At 45.5% G+C, this 22,530-nt stretch overlaps 1 protein-coding gene across 1 annotated transcript in view; it reads left to right on the top strand.

The window, feature by feature from the left end:
- The window catches only part of IMPG1 (interphotoreceptor matrix proteoglycan 1), a 77,906-nt gene that overhangs the window by 42,625 nt on the left and 12,751 nt on the right, over positions 1 to 22,530 (top strand). The window contains exons 9-12 of the mRNA XM_044422119.1: positions 771 to 1,018; positions 5,478 to 5,554; positions 8,277 to 8,379; positions 21,855 to 22,381. Coding sequence (XP_044278054.1) covers positions 771 to 1,018; positions 5,478 to 5,554; positions 8,277 to 8,379; positions 21,855 to 22,381 — 955 coding nt within the window. The remainder of the gene's footprint in view (positions 1 to 770; positions 1,019 to 5,477; positions 5,555 to 8,276; positions 8,380 to 21,854; positions 22,382 to 22,530) is intronic.

Below are 22,530 nucleotides of genomic sequence, written 5' to 3'. Positions count from 1 at the left end.
ATCATTTCTCTTTATTAATTTCATTCATTACTTTCTGAAGTGGCACCATTAATTTTTCTCCAAAACATTTATAATGCATCACTGTAAAACTGCCTGGGCCAGGTGCTTTGTCTTTTTTAATTTCTTTATAGCCTGTGATATTTCTTGAATGGAAATAATGCCATTCACTATATCTCTATGTTCAGATGTGAATTTTTCAATATGTGCTTCTTCTATATATTACTCAATTCCATCTTCTAAAAGTGGATCTTTTTACACAATTTTTTTCCATATGAGTAATTCCATTACTTGTCTTCACTCCTGTTATCATACCCCACATGTTATGCTGTTTGTTTATTATTCCAAAAAAATTAAGGGTTTAAAAGAAAGAAGGGAAGGTAACATTCAGGAAATCTAAGACATAGATACCTAAATGCTGACAGCAAAATGGCTATATTGTATATAGTGGATTGTGTTTCTGGTAGGGTAAATGAATCAAATGCTGATGGGGAAAGAAGCGTGTAAGTTCTGGGGTGGGGTGAACTCTGTTACAAGAACTTCAGTAAAACTAAATCAGTTGCAGTCTGTCTCTGCCACCATAGGTACTGTGACTAGGCTGAAAGACATTGCTTGTTTTTAGCTTAAATCAGCAACCTAGCTGGTAAAATCAATCCCCTAATTATATGCAGGCCTTTCACGACCTTCCCCATTACCAATTTTGTTTCAATGAAATATGTACCTACCACTTTCAGGACCAAGGTCTCTCCCATTTCTTTCTCCCCATACCACAGTTCAAGCAGCACCGTCGCACGGTATGTCATCAACTTCGAGAGAGACGACTCAGAAGCTAAAGGCCCTGAGGATGACATCACCACTATTGGCTCCAACAAGGTCGAAAATGAAAAAGACCCTCTTCGTACGGAGGAGGGAGTCCCAGCAGCTAAACCCAAAGTGACAGACCTTCAGCAGATGGTTGTCATGGCACTCCAGGAAGACAAGTCACTACCCATGGACCTTGGAACACTCCAGTTTACTGACGGTCAGTTGATCTAGTTGATCGAGATTGGTCCTTGATAATGAAGCCTCCAGGCACAGCTTCCCTGCCCTCTGGGCTTCCACCTCCCAGAAAAGGAGTTGTATAGTCGTATGATTCACCTGCTCGATTCACCACCAAGTTGGTGGTGGGGAGAAAGTAGAAAACAGGTATCCCCCTTTGTCAGTCCTCTTCCCTTCCAAATCCCTCTGGGTGTTTTTTTCTCTGCCTAAAATAGTCATACTGCAAACTGTGTCATACTGGGAATGGAGGCTTCTGTTCCCTTACAACATGGGTCCTCAAACTACGGCCCGGGGGCCGGATCCGGCCCACCATGCCCCTTTATCCGGCCCGCCATGCCCATTTGGACCCGCTGCGTGTGTGCCTGCGCCTGCCATTGCCCACCTTGCCTTGCGTTTGGGGAGGCAGTGGTTTGCTCGCTTGGAAATCGTTTTCTTGGAGTGAGCAAGACACTGCCTCATGCGCCCGCCTCACGGCGCATGCCCACCTGCACCTCCCCTCGCCTCCCCTCCCCTCACTGCGTGCCCTGCCCCCACCTCAGCATGCGCCCACCGCCGGCACCACCTTTCCAGCCCACGCCCGGCACCGGCACCTTTCAACTGGCCCCCTGGTGGAAGAGTTTGAGGACCCCTGCCTTACAACGTTAGTCTTTAAGTGATCCATGAAGGTCAGTTGTGTTGCATAGGTGAGCCAGATATTCTTCTTTGTTTTAGAGCAACTGTGAGGCGCCCTGCCTGGGAGGAAAGAATTAAACTTCCTCCCTTTGTTTCTTCAAATGCCTCACCCCTTCCAAGACACCTTTTAAAATCAGCATGGGAGAGGGTTGCAATTTGGAGATGCAAACAGGTGGCAAGAAAGGTGTGCATTGGCCAGGGTACACATCCGACTCCGTGCAGCTGCTCTGCAGTAAAGGAAAAGTAAGTTTCAGCTGCACAGCCTTTGGTTAGCATGATGTGAAGCTTCTTGAGTCGGAAGGCAGACTTCCTTGAGGTGAGTGCCTGGCAGATCTTGCCCACTATAGCCAATAGTGGAATATTGTAGGGTTAAGGGCCAACTGTATGCAGGTGCAGGCAAGCCGGCTGGGGCATGCGGGGACAAGAAGGCCCTCTTCCATCTAAGCTTGCACGTGGTTGCCCTGCAGGCTTCCAAATGGCATTTCGTTTTCTCTTGTTGGGTCATAATTAATCTCTTAGAAAGTCCACTTTGACGGGTGGAAAAAGAGGAGAACAGCAAACTAAGTCAATAAATAAATACCCATCCTCAGTATGCTTGTCTTATTGTACAAGGCATTTATTTTCTTAATCTGTGTACATTGTAGCTTTATTTTAAGTAATAGGACCAAAAGAACTTTTTATCACTTTCAAATCTTCCATTTCCTTTTTCTAAAAACTAATTTCATTAACCTTCACTTTAAAAAATCAGACTGGATAAAGAATATGAAAAGAGTATGTTATTATCATGAGTGCTCATAAGCGTTCAGATCCATTATGTGATCATTGAGCAATCCAGGGTACAATCCAGACACTATAGAATTAGGGTATGGAGCAATTAGGGCAGGGCAGCTACCCTTCTGGTTCCCTTCTCTTTTCCGCCTCATGTAAAAAGAAACTTTCCATTCTTAGTGGGGAAACATAGACCCTTTACCTTTTGATAATCCTATTTATTTCAAATGTATATTGACTGCAGTCAAAATGCCATACAGTAACACACCATAACAGTTAAAGTGAAAGATTAAACAGCAAACAATCCTACAACTATGAACTCCAAGATGATTCAGTCAGTGAAGCAACAAGTCAGATAGTAATGTATCTGTAAATGTATGAGAGATTATGAAGCCAGGGTGCTTTTGCAAACAGAAAGAATTTGGCATCCATCTAAATGATGCCTGGAAAAGAGGCAGATTAATCTACGGAAGGACACACCACCAAGGGATGCTGCTGTTGGGTAAGCTCAGCTCCGTAGGCTTGCCACCTCTTCTGAAAGGTGGGATATGAAGTCTTATCTCTCTATTGTACCACAGGGAATGGGGGCAGGGGAACAGACAGGGTCAGGCACCTCCTAAAACGTGCAGCCTCTGGCCGTTTAAGCCCTTCAAGTTCAGAATCCACATTCTGATTTGTGCTTGGAAGTAAACAGACCATCAGTGCAGTCAAGCCAATACTGCAGTCACACAGTCCCTAGTCTGCTCCTGCCAGAAGCTGAGCTGCTACAGAATGTGCAGGCTGAACCTTCTGAAGACCTTTAGAAGCAGCCCAGCCTAGAGTGAATGTCAGGAGCAGGCTGCTAAAGCAGGGGTTCGTGAGGCCAAATTCAAATCTGCAGAGAACGGATGCAGCCAGATGGTAAAAGGCAACCCTTGAGCCTGCTGTTAATTGAGGACGTGATAAAAGGCAGGATTGAGGCGCACCCCAGATGACCTGTATATGTTGTGAGCTTCAGATAACAAAGGTTCCTACAGATGATTGACTGGGTAGATTCTGAGTGCTTCTTTAATAGATCACCTCTGGTGCAAATTTATGCTCCTGGACTGCATGGGGAATGGTTAAAATGCAACAACCACGTTTGGTGGGTGCGTGAAAATAAGTGGAGGCACCCAGCTTTCTGCACAGACAGAACTGGGCTGGGCCATCTCTGCTTTCTGCAGATCACAAAGCATACTGGCATTTTACCACTACTACCACATGGCCTCCTTTCAGAATCTTTTTTGTGGCCAGATGAAGAAAGGATTAATAGAAACCAAGGCAGAAAGCTCACTTGTTATAATTAAATGTGCTCATTTCCCTTTTGCATGGATCCTGACTCTATTCTAAGAGTCGAGCAGAGCTTTCCCAGCTTGTCTTTCCTTCTGCAGTTCCCTGTCCCCTCTGGAAATCCACTTGGTTGGAAAATTCACTAGAAATTAAAATCCCCCTGAATAGCTTTGTGTGTGACTTAACAGGGCTGCAGCTGGAAGGGAGAGATGTCAGAGACAGGAGACCCTTTTGCTTTGCCACAGCCCAGCTAGTCAGCTTGATGCCCAACTTGATGTAGCAATGCTATTTTTATTATGTTTTGTTTGAACTAATTTTAGAGTAATGTGTCCAGAAAAACAGCATGCAAATAAAGTGACTATGACCAACTACCTAAGGATATGCTGAAATTTCTCCAAAGACATTTTCCCAGAAAACTTTCTGAGATGTTTCTTTATCTAACCTGATCCCCAGAAAAAAAGTATTTATTTCAACATTCAGTGATTTATTTATAAGTTCTATTAGCCACTTTCAAGGGTAGAAGCCCTCCCAAGGGGGCATGCAGCAATAAAATGCATGATGAATAATAATTTGTATTATTATTTTAAATAAGTAAAGGTGGTATTAAAATAATACAAGGTAGTATTAAAAACAGCCACACCAGCCAGCATTCTAAAAAGCATTCTGAATACCGCTTTTCTCCTGTCTTGCCCTGATTATTTGGCATTGGACTGGTTTTCTGTGGGGAATTTTGCTTTGTCCCAGTAGGTTTGAAGGACCTCCTTAAGAATCTCCACAGATGGGGCTTAGCAGATCCCGAATAGCAGCGTATTCCAGACCTGTGTGGGAAAAGCCTTCTCACTGCTCTCACGGGCGGGCAAAAGAGAAGGATGCTTCTTGCTATGGCCAAAGTGTGAGCAGGCTGGTCAGGAGAGGGCTGTCCCACAAGGACAAGAGGGCCATTCATGTGAGTCTTCTCTGAGCGTTCCCCACCATTTCTTCAGTGGCGGCCTCTCCCAGCCATGTCTCAGAATGACATGAGGTCGTGAACAAGATGGAGGATGCCAGATTGTGAGCAGGGTACTGACATCCGAGCTGCTACTGCTGCTGTAACTTACTTACCCTCCTTCCCCATCCCATGGAGAGCTTCCCTGCGCAGCTACTGACAAGCCTCCCCAAATTTCCAGGGAGCCTTCTGAACTGCAGAGGCAGGGCAGAGGGGTGCAAGAAGTGGGGCAGGGGGCTGCCAGAAGTCTCCCAGGCATGCCTTGGCTTCCACTGGCACAGCTTTGCAGCTGATGCAACGTGGCTTTTTATGTGCAAACCAGAGAATATTTACATGCAAACGCAACAAACTAGAGTCTGAAAGACAAAACTGAGGATTTAAGTGTGCCACAGTGAGGACAGATAGGCACTTCCAGTTGAATGTACATTTGGTTTTTGTCACAAGTGCACAATGTGAAAATCCTGAATATTTCCAGTTGGTTAACAAAGAGCTGAGTTCTCTAGAGCAGGCAAATCTCCATACAATTTTGGTTAATATTGACAGACAATAAAAAAGCTGCTTTGTTATTAAGTTTGTCATGTGGCATGACTTCAGTTTACAATACATCCTCTTACATAACATCTTGTACACTTTTATCCATAATCAGCTTGTTGCATTTCATCCTGGCAGATTTACCAAAAAAATCCTTTGTATTTGTTCTGTTTTGCAGAAGCTATTAGACCAGCTAGTGATGTAGAGAATGATATCAAATCAGTGGCCACTGATGCAGTGGCTGGACTTGGCTGGGTGAGTAAATTTTCCTGCTGGTATTCCTCAAGTCAAGAGATATATCAGCCACACAATAAAATAATTATTAAAGAATAAAATGTTGATCATGAATATGATTGGCATCCTGCAGACACAGGTGGTTATGGCTTGGTGATAAATGGTGCACTTACTTTCCCTTCATTCATTCTTATGCCATTTTGAGCATTTTTATTTATTTTTCTTCATCTTTTAATATCTGAATCGTATTCCCACCGTATGATACTTCAGTGGCTTTTTGTCTCTAATTTTGCAATTATTGGGCTGGATCTAAGATCTGCATTCTGTAAGAGGAAGGACTTCTGTGCAAGAGAAAGGACTCTGGTCAGGGATGGTCACTCCACCCAGGTTTTTATAGTTCTCATCACACACACCACACAATTTATCCCATTCAACAGGGTTGCTGTGTAGCATTTTAAAGGGATTGGAGGGACTGCTGTGGGAAGAGGAGGATGGGGAATCCACTTTTCTAAGAGCAGCTGGCTCAGCTTAAATCTGGATTTATTTATAAACAATCTATTGTTGTTTATAACATGTTATAAAAATACAAGCACACATTGGTACATTTTGCAAGACTGATAATTTTTGCAAGATCAGTCAACCTTCCAGCATGTGCAAATAGCAAAGTTACCCATGCTTCTGTACAGGGTGCGCCCAAAGTAGGCATACAGTACTGATCAGGTCATGCTTAGTCTCTTAGATGTTCAGAATGTCCTCCATCAACATTGCTACATTCCTGGAACCTGTCCCCAGCACTGCGGCACAGATTCTGGTTAGCACGCATGTCAATAAATACTTGCGAGAACGCCTTCAATTTGTTCGCTGCGTGAAGTCCTCCATAACCCAGTCAGTACTGCACACCTATAAATGTGATATAATTGCTATCAATGCATGCATTCAGTGCTACTTTTGCCATACCTCAACTTCTTAAGTCTCACCATTGGTTTTTAAATTGTGGTGTCCAGTTCCACCACCCCCTTTTCCTCCATGCCCACTTACACCATATACTGATGTTTGGGAACCACTACGTGATATGTCTTGGGTAGCCAGACTTGCTCAATGGAAGAGCCAAATGCACAAGATGTCAGATGTTTGAGAGCCGTAAGCAGGTGCCCACAGGGGATGAACAGCAATCGGGTACCCCCAGGTGGTGCCAGCAAGTGGCAAGTGGGTGTCCAGCTACCTGCAAGATAAACGCACAGAGCCACATGCAGCTCCCAAGCCTTGGTTTGGCCACACCTGTTATATGTTATTTTACAGCTGACTATGAGAGAGATGTTTGGCATAGCAAAAGTGCTCATCTATCCAAGTTTCCAGATCTAGAAAAAGAGGGAAAGATCCCCTTCCCAACATCCTTTCCATCACTGCATTTTTTCGTTCCAGTTCCTGACAGCAAAGATGTCCCCTACTAAGGGCAGGGCATAGATTTCTATAAGTGAATGAGGGGAACAAGTATTAAAGAAACGTATGGCTTGTTGCACTCAAAATAACAATCCGCTGTCTAGCACCTGCATTTATTTGCTTTTGATCATGCAAAAACTTTCCTAGATCATGCTTGCAGCAGAGTGTACAGAAGGGCAAAGCAGATCAAGGTTCCCTTGGCAAGTGTTCCTGCTCCATGCACGGGTTGCACCTGCAGTGCCCGGCTGGGAGGCTGTTCCAGGAAAGGCAACCACGCAGTACGAGAGAGAGTGCAGGCTTTGAGCCTGGCCGCAGCGTGCCTGGTTATGGCTTGGGATCTGGCTGAACTGGGGGCTGCTGCTGCTGCCTGAGCTGCATCACAACCCTGCAGCTCCGCCTCAGCTGCCACTCAGCCCTTGGTATGGAGGGGGCTGTACCACCTTTTCCTTTGGTTTGGGCCCAACCCAGAACCACCACTTAAAAGGTTATGCCAGTCCTGCCTGCCTGTGAACTTCCTATCTACTTGCATTGCTGAGGGAAAAGCACAACTCCCGTGAGGCAGACTGGTCAGCCCCTTAGGTGTAACTCTTTCCCCTGCCCATGGGTCGGTGGCCGATGGATGTCCACAGCAGCGAACCCCTGCTCAGAGGGTGTGACTTGGGCAAATCCATGGTGGTCAGTGCAGGGAGAGAAGCTGAGCCTCCCTTGAGAGGCTGCAGCACAGCCTGGAGGGAAGGTCTCCCCCAGCCTCCTCCCAGGCCCCTCTCCACCAGCCCCTGCACAGCCCATCACAGGAGACTGCATGAATGTGGCCAAGACCACCTCCCCTTTCCTGCCACCACAGCGCACGTTGGTTCAAAAGAGACCCCATCTGTACCACGCCTGTTGTTGCTGCTTTGGCCACTTGCATGATCAGCTTTCTTTAGGTCTCCACCTGCACCCTCTCGCTTCAAGCAAAAAGACGTGCGAAGGGGTCCTTACCTGCACCACAGGAAACTACAATAGCACTTGCTACTCTCTTCAGTTTTTCTTGATCTCTCACTCTGTCTGTCTGTCTGTCTGTTTTTGGTAGACCTCTGAGGTACCACTTCTCTATGCAAGTCCAGCAATGGTTACAGAATCTTTTAATGAGATTGAGGACACAAACCTGCTCATCGATTATGCCGTCCCCACGGTGCCTTTCAACGCCTTGGACAGCACTGGGATTCCTCCTCTCAAGCCCGGAGATCCGGATTCTCCTCCTCCCGCAGATCAGTCAGCCAGCAATGATTTAAGCCCAGGGTATTCTGAGGGGCCAACCGAGGAGGCATTCGAACCCGCAACGTTGACTGCTGACGTGAGTGATCAGAAGAGTGAAGATGAGGGAATGAAAGACCAGCTGGACTCGCAGGTCCTTCCTGACCAAGGTAAGCTGTGAAGTCCTTGCCCTGGCAGGAGACATCAGCCGAAAGCAGGTGTTGCCACTGCATCTCAAATGTCAATTTACTTGCAGGGCTGTGTCACATCTGGCATTTCCCTGCAGTCACTGCGCTAGTAAGCACTTTTATACCACCCCTCCCATAGTCAAAATTCTTCCCACGCATCAGAGGCACTCAGGGCAAAAGGGATGATGCCAAAATACCAGCATACTTAAAGTTCTTCCAAACTCCAAGTCCAAGGAAAGGCATTTCTGCTTTGCAGAATCAGGGCCAGAGCCCGCCAGTAGTTGTGGTCAGGGGGAAGGGAGTGGAACTAGAAAGGTCCAGGACCATCCGTGAAGCCACATGGGCCAGAGTGGGCCCCCTGGAGGGCTGGACTTGTCCCCTGGGCTTGAGCTCCTCGTGCTGGGTACATGATCTCAGGAAATGCGTAACTCTCCAGTAAGTATTTTTGTCCACATATGGCCGATGATACAAGGTTGCGTGCAGCAGCGGCTTGCCTAAGACCACCTGATGAGTGCATGGTCAGGGCTTGGAGTCAAGATCTGGAGCTCACAGACTTAGCCATAATGTGATACCAGCTGAAGACTGGCTTTGAAAGTAGGAGGGCTTCAGAGACATCTGATTTTTGCCTTTTTACTTCTGATCTACATGTGCAGTTTCTCATATTGAAACCTGTTTGCAATGATCTACAGAAATTTTAAGCAAGCGTCAGAGGGAAAGACAGAAATGGGTTTGTAGGTTGGTTTGGAATTTAAGGTAAGGAATATTCTTGTATGTTATTAGCAACCAGCTTCTGTGATAAATGGGTGTATTCTGGAGGCAAGCTTCATGCTGTTGCTGGTTTTCATGTATCTGCGGTTTGCAAAAAAGATGTTCCTCCTTCAGGAATGGGTGTAGGGTCACATGAGAACTTGGCATGCCCCTGCCAGGCCAGGCCTCCAACACACCCACCATTCAGTGGCTGACCAGCTCCTCTCTGTTCTTCATGTGCCTTTTTCTCCCCGAAGGGGTGTGTTTGGCCCAAGAGATATTTGGATGGGCTTTCCAAGGAGAGGCATGGCAGGAAGCCATCCAGCGACCCACTGGGAATTGGACGGGGTAAAAAAAATACCCAAATAAATAGTGATGCTCACTGTGTGAATGCAGCCAGCAAGGTCACAGGGGGCCACCAGCAATTGCCTGTCCGCGCTGGTCCTCCTGCCTCCCTTGAGGGTGTCGTTTTCTTGATCTTACCATGTTAGCAGTTCTCTGGAAACAAAAGAGCGGTGTGTTAAATCACCCCAAAAGATAACACTTGCTGACAGCGTGAGTCCTGCATGTAGTTTGTGAGGTTGTGTACTAGCGCCCTGGCCAGTTGTAGAGTTGGGTTTCTGGACACTTTTTTAATTAATTAGGACAAACTACAAAGAGCACTGAGAAGTCAGAAAGGGCAGTGCGGCCTGGTGGTTGGTGGGCCAATTTGTGGGCCCTCCTGCAACGGGTGACTTGCATAAAAGCCACCTCTGAAATGAGATGGATTTGGAGCTGCAGATGTAGAGGATGATTTCCAGCCCAGAAGGAAACCACATGCCCTTGGGTCCTGGAGGAGGAGGAGGAGGAGGAGGAGTATTTAAATATTGCTTCTCAGGGAGCAAGTACAAAGCACTGTTACCACAAGGCCCCATGGATGGCATGCTTCTCTTTAGTGCCACCTCCTTTGTCCTACCCAACCCCAAACTCATCCTTCGGTCGTGTTTGACTCTATACCGGCTGGCACTGGTGGGCAACCCGGCACAATGGGGCTAGAACTCTTTGTCTGAAGGTGCAGTGGGGTTTGCAGACACCCCTCTTTGACTTAGCTGCTGCCATGCCTGTGATGGAGCCCCAGGCTCGCTGCAGCCATCCGCGAGTGCTGCTGCAGGGAGAGGATGCCCTTTGCAGAAGGATCCTGCCGGTTCTCGGCCTCTCAGAAGAGGGTGGTGACTTTCACGGATGAATGGAAATGTACCAATCAGCAGCATGGGGAGATGGGACTGACGGCTTGGGAGGAGGCCTTGTTCAGCGTGCCCCAGCTTGTTTGGCAGGAGCTTGATGTAAGCTTGGTCCCTCTCATGAGTTTTACAAAGGCAGGATAGCTTCCCAGAAAGCAGGCTGTTCGTGCGTGTGCCAAGGTGCAGTCTGTTAGGGCTTGTGACAAAATACTCAGGCAGCCAGTGATGAAAAGGAAGTTGTGCGCTCTGGGAGTAGAAAGAGATTTGCTGTAACTCATTCAGCTGGCAGCAAAGTGCTAACGATTCCCAGTCCGGCTTTATTTGTGAGACATTAACTGCATTCAGCTAATCCAATCGGGTCTTCTGGTTTAGCAGTGCATCGGGTAATAGGACTTCCCAAACCATTCCCATTCCCAGCTTCCATCTGAGCAGAGGAGAAAGATAAAAAACACCTTGGAATGGATCCATTGGAAACCTTGTGGGAGACAGAATTGTAAGCACCCCCTTGGCCAGTCCTGTCCTGTCTCTGGCATCGATCAGTTCTGGTAGTGACTTTCTTCTGATTATTACATACGAAGTCTGGGTTTGGCGCGCACAGACACACATACACAGGGCAATCTCTCAGGCACAGGTGCCTTTGTAATGACCAAAGCTGCACCTCCAAAGGCCAGTGGGAACTTTCCTTGTGGGGGGCTGCTTGCCATGAGCTGCCCAGGACACCCTTTTCACGCTCTTGGTGCCTGTTCTGCCAGCAGCAGCTCCCTCCTGTAGTACATGGGAACAAAAAGGATCTGCACTTGTATCAACTCAGTAGGCTACTAGTTCCACAGATAAGAAAGAAGCACTTGTCTGTGTAAACTAACAGGGAAATTGACTTGACAATAAAGGATGGTTTGAATAATGGACACTATCATTAATAATCTGATTTTCAAGTATGTGCAGCCCTGTTGAATCATGCAAAGGACCCCATCTTTCAGCAGATCAAAATAAACAGGGCTTTCTTTTAAACAACATGGACTTAGCCTGCAGATAAAGGCAGCTTTCATCTCCATCTCATTAGTCTCTAGACATAGTCACAAATGCGCCTCATGTTCCACTTAGCTGGATTTTAGATATTTCCTTTGTTTTGTTTTTTTAAAGGCAGGCTTTAGTGCTTTTGGCTATTTAACCGAAGAAACAGAAGGGAATTATTTGTTTTTGAAACTATTTGGGAGAAATATTCTGCCAAAGAACTTGCTTTATTCTGCTGTGATGTATCCTAGATTTGTTGAACTGCAGAGGGCACCTTGAGGGACTGAGGGAAAGTAGTGGCTTTGGCAGCATTTTCTAGAAGGGAGTCCCTTTCCCATCTTCCGACCTTCATCTTTGGACTCATATAATATATGGGGGGGGGGGCAATATGGTCCTCACTCCCAAGGTAGTGCATTCAAACAGGATGCATTGGTGGGGCCATGATGATGAGACTTCAGCTTACACAGAACATCCCATTTCTAAAGAGAAAGTGGTAGTCAGTACCAATGGGCAGGGCATACACTTGTTATATAGGCAGAAGCTAAGGAGATGGTACCCAGCAAAACCGGAGAGTGCTCATAGCAGGTGGAAGGAGGATTTTGCCCTGAAAGGAATTGGGGGGTGGGTTTGGAAAGAAAGGAAGCTGTCACCTTGACGCAATGCAGAGATTGCCCTTTCTGGGCCCTCTCCAGCCAGAAAGGCTTTTGAAGCAGTGAGCCTGCTGGACACGCTGTAAGGCTGTCAGTTTCCTGCTTTTAGGAGGCCTTTTCTCCATGGTTCCTGACTGTTCGTCAAGTCCAAGTAGGGTACACCTGACACAGAACAGAGCAGAAGAAATGCAAGAGTAAAATGAGGTAGAGTGAGCCAAGGGGCAACAGACCAAGTGGCGGATTATCTGGCTGCTGGCCTGTGTTATCTTCACAGCATTGTCTCTCCTCGGTTCTTAATAGAAGCTGTGCTTCAGTCATGGCGGCTCGCTTGGGCCCTGGAGAGCCATGAGATTCCGTGCACAAGCACCGCGGGGGGGGGGGGGGGGCTCTTCCCCCCCAGCCGGCATGCTTGCACACCTGCTCTCCTGCCACAGCTCCACTGCCGGGCAGGCCCCTCTCATCTCGTCTGCTGTGTCTGCGGCAGCTTCTACAGCAGTGACTCGGCTGAGCAGGCAGGGTTGTCAGTGCTGGCTCAGGAACCACTATCCAGCTCAAGCCAGCTTTGCTTCAGCTGGAGTCATTTTGCTGTTAGAGGCCTAAATAAGGGTTATTTTTTATCCCTACCAGCTTGTTTGGGTCTAGTGTCTTGCTTGAGTTTAAAAAACTCAACCTTTTTATGCAACCTTAACCTTCTCAGTTTCCCAACAGAAGTATACTTTGGTAACCTAGGAAATAAATCAAAGTGATGAACACTTTTGGATTCCTGCCTTAGATAAACATGACTTCCCTGATTTGGTGCAGTGATGGGTCATTGATCCCTGTTAATCTTGCCTGACTATAACGAAAGTACTAGGGATGTTTGATGACTAGGGATGGGGAAATCTTTCAATTTCATTTTCTTGTTTTTCCAGTCTTAGCACTGTTCCATCTTGTCTTTCCATTAGTTCACAACTACTGCATTAAAAAAGACAGAAAATTCATATACATTTCTCCTAATATATGCTTTTTTAAACACAATTTTGCCCAATATATGCATTTTGCGGCTTTCCCTTACACAGTGCTTGTTTATACTTTTTCCATTAATATACAGCATTTTATATGAGTGCTATTAGGGAATATATCAGATAATATGTATTCAGTTATGTATTCTATTCCATACATTGCAAGCATTTTCGGATTCGAGAACTGCGTCACAAAAGGTTTAGAAACATGAGTAATCAGAGAATGTGAATTTGGCAAGTTCTTAAATTGCGAACTGAGCCAAATGTTCCTGCATCCATGGATGGCCAGTGGGGCGCCAGTTTTCCACTATGTGTGTATCCCACCCTTGGCTTTGCATGTTGGGCCTGGATAGGCAGCCTCAGCCTCCCGGACACGCTCTACCTGAGACGAAACACTTCTGTGCGGAAGTTCTTGCTAACGCGAACTGCTGCTGGGACCTGGGAATGAACGCATCCCCAGTGAAGTGAAACAAGATATTTTAAGATTCCTTTTGGATGAGCAAGCCTTGACCAGGCAAGAACTCTTCTTGTGTTATCTTTTCTTCTAGTTTTCACAAATTCTCTTTGATCACAAGCTGACAAAGTAATTGTTAACATTTTCCATCAGGACTCCTGAGAACCGCTCACTGGCTGCTGGTGTAATTTCCTGCTACAGATGTGTGAAGAACGCTCTGCATGAAGTCAGTGCTTTGAAGACTGATAAAGTAAGTCCAACCGTGTCCCATTTATGAGGATTATGTCAGGTTTCCATGAATATGAGACTTGATGTCCGAGTGAAGGCCTCAGGGCCCTTATATGGACCATGTCTATGTGATCTAGACATATAGATATATCATGTCTATATTATATATAAACCTATGTTGTTTTAAGGTTAGAATGTTCTCCAGCCCTGAAACACTAAAAGCACTTATGTGTAAGGTTAGGGTTAGATTATGTGTAGTCTGGTGAGTTGGGGAGCAACTATGAACATTATTAGATACTAAGTAAAGGGACAGAGACACCGAAACCGATCTTCAGACAGTCCATATTTCTATGTTTGGATAGCCGTATTTTTATCATCATATAACACAGAAATACTAACTTTATTCTGTACAAAGGAAGTCTGATATTTTATTACTCCGCACAAAAATCTTTTCTCCAGAGTCATTTTACAAATACATTCCTGAAGCACTATTAGATTAGGTTAAAATTTGTTTAAATGCACCCTGTTGCATGCAAGATTAAGGCACATCCCTTCTCCCAAGGCACGTGCTAATTCCCAGCGCAGCCCTGTTGTGCTCATGCAGCCTGATAATTGCTACACCAGGCAGCCTTGCTGCGGGTTATAGTTCACATGCCCATGCTGGAAATTGGGTGTTACTTTTAAAATGTCATACAGAAACAAGTCATATTGCAGAAAAGAATTGAGAAATTAGAAACATATCTGCTGTGGAAAGTGGGACTAATTCTTCCTTTCACCTCACAGTCAGAGGAGCGTGTTCTCACTTGGTGAAGAAGGTCCGCCTTGTGTGTCAGGTGGCCGCAGGATATGGATAGAGACACTCCCAAGTGAGCTAAGCAGCTGCTCAGCCCCTTACAGGAGCCCGTGGACCTGGCCCATGGACATCCGGGAGCAAAGCTGGTTGCAGGAGCACTCTGGATTCCGGCCAGGATTCCTATTTCCCCAAGGAAGTGTAAAGATAAAGGTAAAGGTTTCCCCTTGATGTTAAGTCCAGTCATGCCTGACTCTAGGGGGCGGTGCTCATCTCCGTTTCCTAGCCGAGGGAGCCAGCGTTTGTCCGCAGACAGTCTCCGTGGTCATGTGGCCGGCATGACTAAACACCGAAGTGCACGGAACGCTGTTACATGGAAGGAAGTGTAACCCCACCCAAAATTGGTTGAATTCCTGAATCAGGAAAATGCTCTTCTGTCTTCTCTGGATTAAGTTTCCATTCATTAACCTACATTTTTGTGGGACTTCTAATGGGAGTTTAGGAATCAGTGTTTCATTCTGCATTTCTCTGGGAGCTTACCTGATTTGCAATGGCTTATTTACTTTGGCTTCTCCCAGGAAATGCATTTTCTTCTATATATTATGGTTAGGAATGTGCATGTGAAGGAGTGCTGGTTTACCACGTTACAGGCTACTTTCCAATACGTAAGGAATTCAAAGAAACAGTCAGATGGGCAAAGCAGAATCCTTCACAGCTAGACATCCTGAACAGTTTGTTCCAGAAATCCACATTCAGAAAAACATTTTTATCCAGAAAAACAAGTTGTCCCATGGCCAATGAGCCTGGATACTTTGAGAAGTACACAGATGCTGTTAGTCCATGTAATTGAAGAGAACCCAATATGCAGTTGAGCATGTATGATTGATGTTCTTTTTCATTTTCTAATTCTAATTCTCTTTTTGCTTTGTGTGTGTGTTATTGTGCTTTTGTTTGTTTCTTTGCTTGCTTGTTTGCTTGTTTGGTTTTCAGGTATCTTGGTTTATTCTTGCATGAAACTCCCAAGTGATCTGTGCTTTGTTGGTTCTTGTCACTGCTCGTTCTAATAAACACTGGTACCATAGAGCTATGTGTCCGAGTATTAAATTAGCTTATGAAAGAACGTGTCATAATGCCCAATCTATCATATAGCATACAATGGAAGATGAGAACCCCAGGGCTTAAGCATCCTATTTCGGATTTAATTTAGAACCACTGCTTCAATTTCAGAGAACATGCATCGTTATATATTGTGCTTGTCAGAATGTAATTTTAAATTGCTACTCCCGCACACGCTGATTGTAATTGTCCGTTCCATGCTATAGAGAATTCCACAATGTGAACATCAGTTCATTGCAAACACCTGTCTACACATTTCTTTGACTTGTCCAGAATCCTTCTGGACCCATATGACTGCTCTCTTTTTGAAATGTTAGGTATGCTGAAAATCAAGCATCACAAACTTGGTTGTAGTTCTCTGATAACATTTCAAAGCAAATGACATATTTTTGTCTCTGATAAATAGTTTTCCATCAAGACTTTGCGACTACTCAACAGATTCATAACAGCAAGTTGCAATTTGAAAGCAAGTGGCACAGCAATCCATGTTTCAATTTACCAGACCCTGTTGATTGACTTTAGAATTCAATGTGCTAAGATCTCCTCCACTCAGCTGCCCAGTTCTAAGCTACCATGTGCCTCTGTGACATCAGAGCAGCTGAACCAATAGTAGCCAGGACAGCCATGCAGCTTCCAGAAATTTTGGCATACTGCTCTTCCCCAACCTTCAGCTCCACATGAAGGCCACAATCCAGCACAGAGTTGAGCATGTTTAATGGCACAATCCTGTAGTCACAACCATTGTGTTCAGTGGAGCTTACTCTGAGTTACGGGGGTTCTAGACTCCAGTTTAAATCAGTGGGTTGAAGCATTTACACTGTAATCTTATCAAAGTCTACCTCAAAGTAATTCCCATTTAGATCAATGGAACTTACTCCAAGGGGACTGGTATAGGATTGTAGACTTAACTGTGCCTGAGATCCCTTCTTCCTTTTAACTTCTTCCTAAAATGAATTGTCAGTTTCTTCTTAAATATAGCACTTGAATAGCAACGCAACAACAACTACTAGAAGTAGTATTACAGGAATTGAATTACATGTGGATTAAAATTTCAGTAACCAGCAAATCCATTTTTTCTCCTCCAAGTGCTCCAGGCTGACCAACAATTGCCCTCTTGTCATATTAGTGATCTAATGAGTCTCAAGCTATGTGGGTGCCCTTACAGAATTCAGCACGTTGCTCTTACATTATAATCCTTTTATTAAAGGTAAAGTAAAGGTTTTCCCATGACATTAATGTCCAGTCATGGGGCCACTGCTCATCTCCGTTTCCTAGCCGAGGGAACCAGTGCTTGTTCACAGACAGTCTCTGTGGTCATGTGGCCGGCATGACTAAACACCAAAGTGCACGGACCACTGTTACCTTCCCACCAAAGTGGTACCTTTTTATCTACTTGCATTTGCATGCTTTCGAACTGCAAGGTTGGCAGGAGCTGGGACGGAGCAATGGGAACTCACTCTGTTGTGCAGATTCAAACCGGCGACCTTTCGATCAACCAGCCCAGCAGCACAGCGGTTTAAACCACTGCGCCACCACATCCCTTATCCTTTCATTAGGAATCACTAATTCTATAAGCTGATTAAACTAGTTAAAATACAAGTAAGCAAAAAAAGAAAGTTACTGCATTCTCATCACTGAAAAATACAGCTGCAAAAATGTGGATCACATCACATTTTATCCTAGCATGACATTCTTTACTAGGCTAGAGAAAGTATTTTAATATAGATGCACTATCCATCATACATTGAAATCTGCTCCTTTTGAGTGCAATATGTTTTCATCTTTGAATACCATGAACCAGCCCACTGAGGGCTTCAGCACCCATGCAAGAAGTAGCGCACCCTCTCCCCACGAGTTTCCATCTCTGAACCCTTGTGGCCATCTAAAGAAAACCAACCTCTCTTCCATTCACCCACCCACCCCCAGAAATGCAACCCCCTTCCACAGCCTCTCCAGGATAATTTTACCTGGTGACTGCACTGCTTAAGAGAAGCTGGCCATCCCCTTTTAGACTGTATCTCGTGGGTTCTGACCAAGCCCTCTTTCTCTAGCATTTGCCAGCTTTACTGCCACCAGACTCCTGCAGTATAGTTCTTACTGAAGGAACTTAGTTCAAAAGTTGTACTTTGGAGAGGTGGGCCAGGAGCTGGGAGGATTCCTCATGAGGGGCATGGTGGTGGTGGGGAGAAACACCTGGCTTCGGACATATACAGTCGCGCTTCTGGGTCAGCACTGCTGAACTCCTTTAGGCTAAGGGTCAAATTCCACTTCAGAGAAACTCCCTGCCTTTTGTGCTTTCTACAGTGTAAAAGAGGGCAAGATTCCTCTCCCCATACCTCTGCCTGACCCTAAACGTGCCTGGTCGTCCAGTGTATCTCCAGCTGAGCAGGCAGCCTGCTTTCCAGCTCCACTCTGCTGTTTACTCAGGCTGTTCACCCAGGTCCAGTTCTGCGCAGGGTCTGTGTTGCAAACGCCACAGAGGGGAAGGCAGCCAGGTGCATTCAGGCTGCCAAGGGCCATGAGTTGCAGTCTGAGGTGAGGTTTCCCCAAGGGATGCCTACTTCTCCACCTCCAGTGATCTGAACACCAGTTCTCACCTCTTCCTCCCCACTGGTGGACAGCAAGGAAGGTCTGAGGTATATGCAGCCTAAAAGTCATGATTGTGGACTGCTGAGCCCCCCCCCCCTGCCCCCCTGCTCCCAGGAGCAATAACCAATGCCATAAAGAAAGTGCCCTGGAGCTAGGAATAGAGCTAGCAATACAACCAAACCCGATCATGAAATTGTATCAGCCATTTTAGGAGAAGCAGTTTAGTGAAATGCCCCTACAGCTTTGTATCACTCATTCAAGTTGTGCATTTACTTGGGAGCAAGTCCTAGGGGTCCTGATTTCCTCTCTGTATAAAAGATAAAACCTGGAATGCTCTTATACCAATGTGCCTGATTTTGAAGACAGCATCTTTGAGTTCTTGCAAGCCATTTTTATTCATTCTGTCATCTCAATTTTTAAAGGAAGCAGCCCATTTTGATGTAACGTAAAATGGCTTTGAAACTCTTGCCATATCTCAAATCAAGCTTACTTACAATTTTTATCCATGAGAATAAAATATTGTCGTTCATGTTAAGTTACTTGGATTTTCTTGAAATGAATTGTAACTTGACATATTTCTTATGACAGCATAACAACAGAATAAGTGACTTGTACAATGGGAAGTGATGGTAAACACTGACTTACTGGGCTTGCAAGACCCACGTGCATACTGACCAATTGATTGCGCTTAGTGTTTACCCTCTGAGCAAATGTAAATTACTCCATTCATTTGCTTGTCGATTCATTGGACTATGAATCCTCAAACTTCATGCAAATATATTTACGTAGTAACAACAAAAAGAAAACCCATCTTGCAACCAGCCTGCTCTAAATCATGATTTATTGGCAAATTATCAAGCAAATACTGGAACTGTGTACGTGTAAAATAACAGAAATACATGAACAGCGAATTGACAAAAAAGGAGATATTCAGCCTTACTTTTGTGATGTTCAAATCAAAGGCAAATCATTGTAATCCAATTTGCACTTAATTGTCATCTATAAAAGGTGTGACAGTTTGTCAAACCAATTACTTATGCAAGTTGTAGTGCTATTAAAAATGAAGATTCTGAGCAATAAATGTTCATAGCTACTTGGAGAACACAATACTACTCAGGCAAATTATTCTTATAGTAACTTATCACCCCCTTTCCTTTATACTGTGCTCCAAACTCCTTTTTCTGGCATCTTCTTTGTGCTTCACTCAGATGGAGAGTTTCAGGTCTTCAGGTATGCTTCTTTCCGCACCCAATACTTGCACATTTACCTGGCACATTTCGCAGAACAGGTGATGAGCCTGTGAGGAGTCCTGTGAACTACGTTAACCCTCTGATTGCCAAAGCGATCGTTAGAGTTATCACTGGTGTTCTGCAACGAGACCATTTCTGCAGAGATGATCAAGCCTGTGGAAGGATGACCAAAGGGCTGTTCCTTTTGCCACCTCCACGCATTTAGCCTCTCTGCAGAGGGGCGAGTTGGAACGTGCCTGCTGGCCTTCCTGGGGAAGTCATGCAACCCACTGCTCCTCCCGACATGAACCCAGTGTGCTTGAAAAGGGGCCTCGATGGGTATCTGCAACTCTATGAACATGGGCCTTCCACCAGCTTGTCCTTTAGAGTCCCCCACCATGTTAGATCCTGCACACACTCAGTCATTCATAGACTCCTGCTTGCAGATGTCACACCAAACATACAGGTGTCACCTGTGGGCTGCGTGATGTGATTGGAGGCCAACAAATAGGGTCATTATCCAGACAACGAAAACAATGTAAAAGTTGGCATTTTCATTGGAAGCCCTCCTCCATATATCATCTCTAACTGAAGTACTGGGGGGGAGGGGGGCTAGATGGGACTGGGTCTTCTCAGGAGTGGCATCAGCTCTGTTGACCACCCTTGCGAGGAATGTGACGCTCCCCCCTCCCTGCCGCATGGGTGGCTCACTTGAAAGCTTGTTGCCTTGGATTTAGGAGATTACGCAATGGCCTTGGACCAAATGCATATTTATTTGCTGCTGCTAATATTTCCTGACACTTTAATTAGCTGCTGATTATTTTTATTTTACTGTTTTGATTATGTTTTTAATTATTCTTAGCCATAGTGTGGTTGTGGAAAGGTGGAACATAATTGCTCTAATAAATAATTCTGCTTCTACATTTCCTATTGCTATGTGTATTATCTATATTGTGCTGTTGTCAGAGGCACGGAAGCTAGATGCAGGCTTAGTAGCCAAAATTATTTCTACTAGCCAACAAGAACAAAATGAAAGCCTCGCTCAAGCCACGCAGCGTGCCTTTCCCTTTTCATCCCTTGACATCCTGAAGTCCGAGCCCAATTCAAGGTGTTGGTGATGACCTATAAAGCCCTAAACGGCTTGGGTCCTGGTTACCTGAAGGAGCGCTTACGTCCATATATGCCCAGTCGCCCCCTGAGATCGGCAGGAGAGGCCCTTCTCTGGGAACCCTCCGTGAAAGAAATCAGGAGGGTGGTTACTCGGAGGAGGGCTTTCTCTGCGGTGGCGCCTAAGTGGAATGCGCTCCCCAGAGAGGTCTGCCTGGCGCCGTCGTTATTTGTTTTTCGGCGCCAGGCGAAGACCTTTTTATTTAAGCAGCATTTTAAATGTTAATACTATTGAATTTTATTTGGCCAGGGTGGCTTATTTTATTCTAATGTATATATTTTAATTGTTATTGTTTTAATTTATTGTGTATTTTATTCTATGCTGTGAGCCTCCCCGAGGCTTCGGCAAGGGGCGGCATAGAAATGTTTTAATAAATAAATAAAATAAAATCCTGCTGTCACACAGAATCCAAGACAAGAGCTGCTAAGGCAGATCATCTTGTTCCCAGCAGATCCATTTCTGAACGTTAAACTCTGATGCTTTTTCCTGGGAAGACCCAGCACAACCCAGCCAGAATCTGTTCCCAAAACTGGGGTTAGGAAGGCCAGTTGACACTGTTTTTCCCTCCCTTTCCAGAATTTTCTTCCCTACAGCAAGGTCTGATTTACACCACAGAGCTGGGCTTTGCAAGAAAGGCACCACTGCTTTCTGGTGCTGAAAGAGGGAGTTAAGCAGGGTTGGAGAACTGAGAAGGTAGGAATGCTGGAGCAGGCGGGGAAGTGAGCAAGTTGCCCTCCTGATGTTCTTGCATCAAGTCAGTTGATACCTTTACACAGCAAACCTCCTGTCCTTCTTAAAAGATCTGCTTGCGGTTGGAACAACAGAGCAGGAGCTTGCGGACTGAAAAGCTGCTTCAGAAGGAAGATCATGTTGGCAGAGGGAAATGGTGTGGGGAAAACCGCTTTGCACTTGGAGAGGGCGGAAAACTGATGCAATACCAGCACTGCTGAAATTGAAAATGGTGCATCTAGCCCCCCACCAGACCCAAGGAATCAGAGCTTCAGTATTCCCAGAAAAAAGATGGGAGGGGAAGGGGAGACAAGAAAGAAACCGACTCCGTTCAGCGCAAGAGAAGACTCTCTCCCCGAGAAATTGACACCAGGTTCTTCAGGTTTAGCTAATTTAGATTTCCTTCCTGAGCATTCATGTTCAGCATGATCAGTGAATTCCCTCCACCCCCCACCCCCCACCCCCACACATTAGTGAGCAGGCTTTCTGAAGGGTGACTGAGCATTAACTTTGTTTCCATTTCAGACGCAAAGGCTACAGACCTGGAATCTTCAGGAGATGACATTTTAGCCGCTTGGAGCACTATGCCACCCTTCATTGGTCCCCCTGAGCTTCCCACCTCGCTTCCTGAGGATGACATGTTGGGGCCACCAAAGGAGATCATTGTATTGTCAGCAGTGACTACCAGTGGGCCCTCCATTGTCGATCAGCCTTTCGAAGTGACAAGCTCTGTGTGGGCAGAAGCACCAGACAGTACTGGGTTTGAAATAGGGGTGCAGGACATTGCCACTGAGGTAGGCGTGATGGATGTGATGAGCCCGGCAGCCCTAGATGAGGGTGGAAGTGGTTACTACGCATTGCCAGAGACTCCGGATGTGACTCCAGTTCCTCCTCTGAAGTACATAACTACCAGCTCCATGACAACTGCAGCCAAAGGAAAAGAGTTGGTGGTGTTCTTCAGTTTGAGAGTGACCAACATGCGCTTTTCCGATGACCTCTTCAATCGGAGCTCTGCAGAATACAAAGCTCTTGAACAGCAATTCATGCAGTTGGTAAGTGACAAAGGTCTGTCTTCACTGCATTGCCAGCATTTTGGAAGAATTCTTATCTCGAGTATGTGGTTACTGCCATCCCCAAATGAAAAATGCAAACACAAAACATACATCGAATCAGACTGAAAGCAAAAATTGTATTTATTCCT

The sequence above is a fragment of the Varanus komodoensis genome, unplaced genomic scaffold (genome assembly GCF_004798865.1).
Source record: "Varanus komodoensis strain SLA01 unplaced genomic scaffold, ASM479886v1 scaffold12, whole genome shotgun sequence".
Classification (NCBI taxonomy): domain Eukaryota; kingdom Metazoa; phylum Chordata; class Lepidosauria; order Squamata; family Varanidae; genus Varanus; species Varanus komodoensis.
Note: the sequence above shows the minus strand (reverse complement) of the source record. Positions and strands in the feature narration are given on the sequence as shown.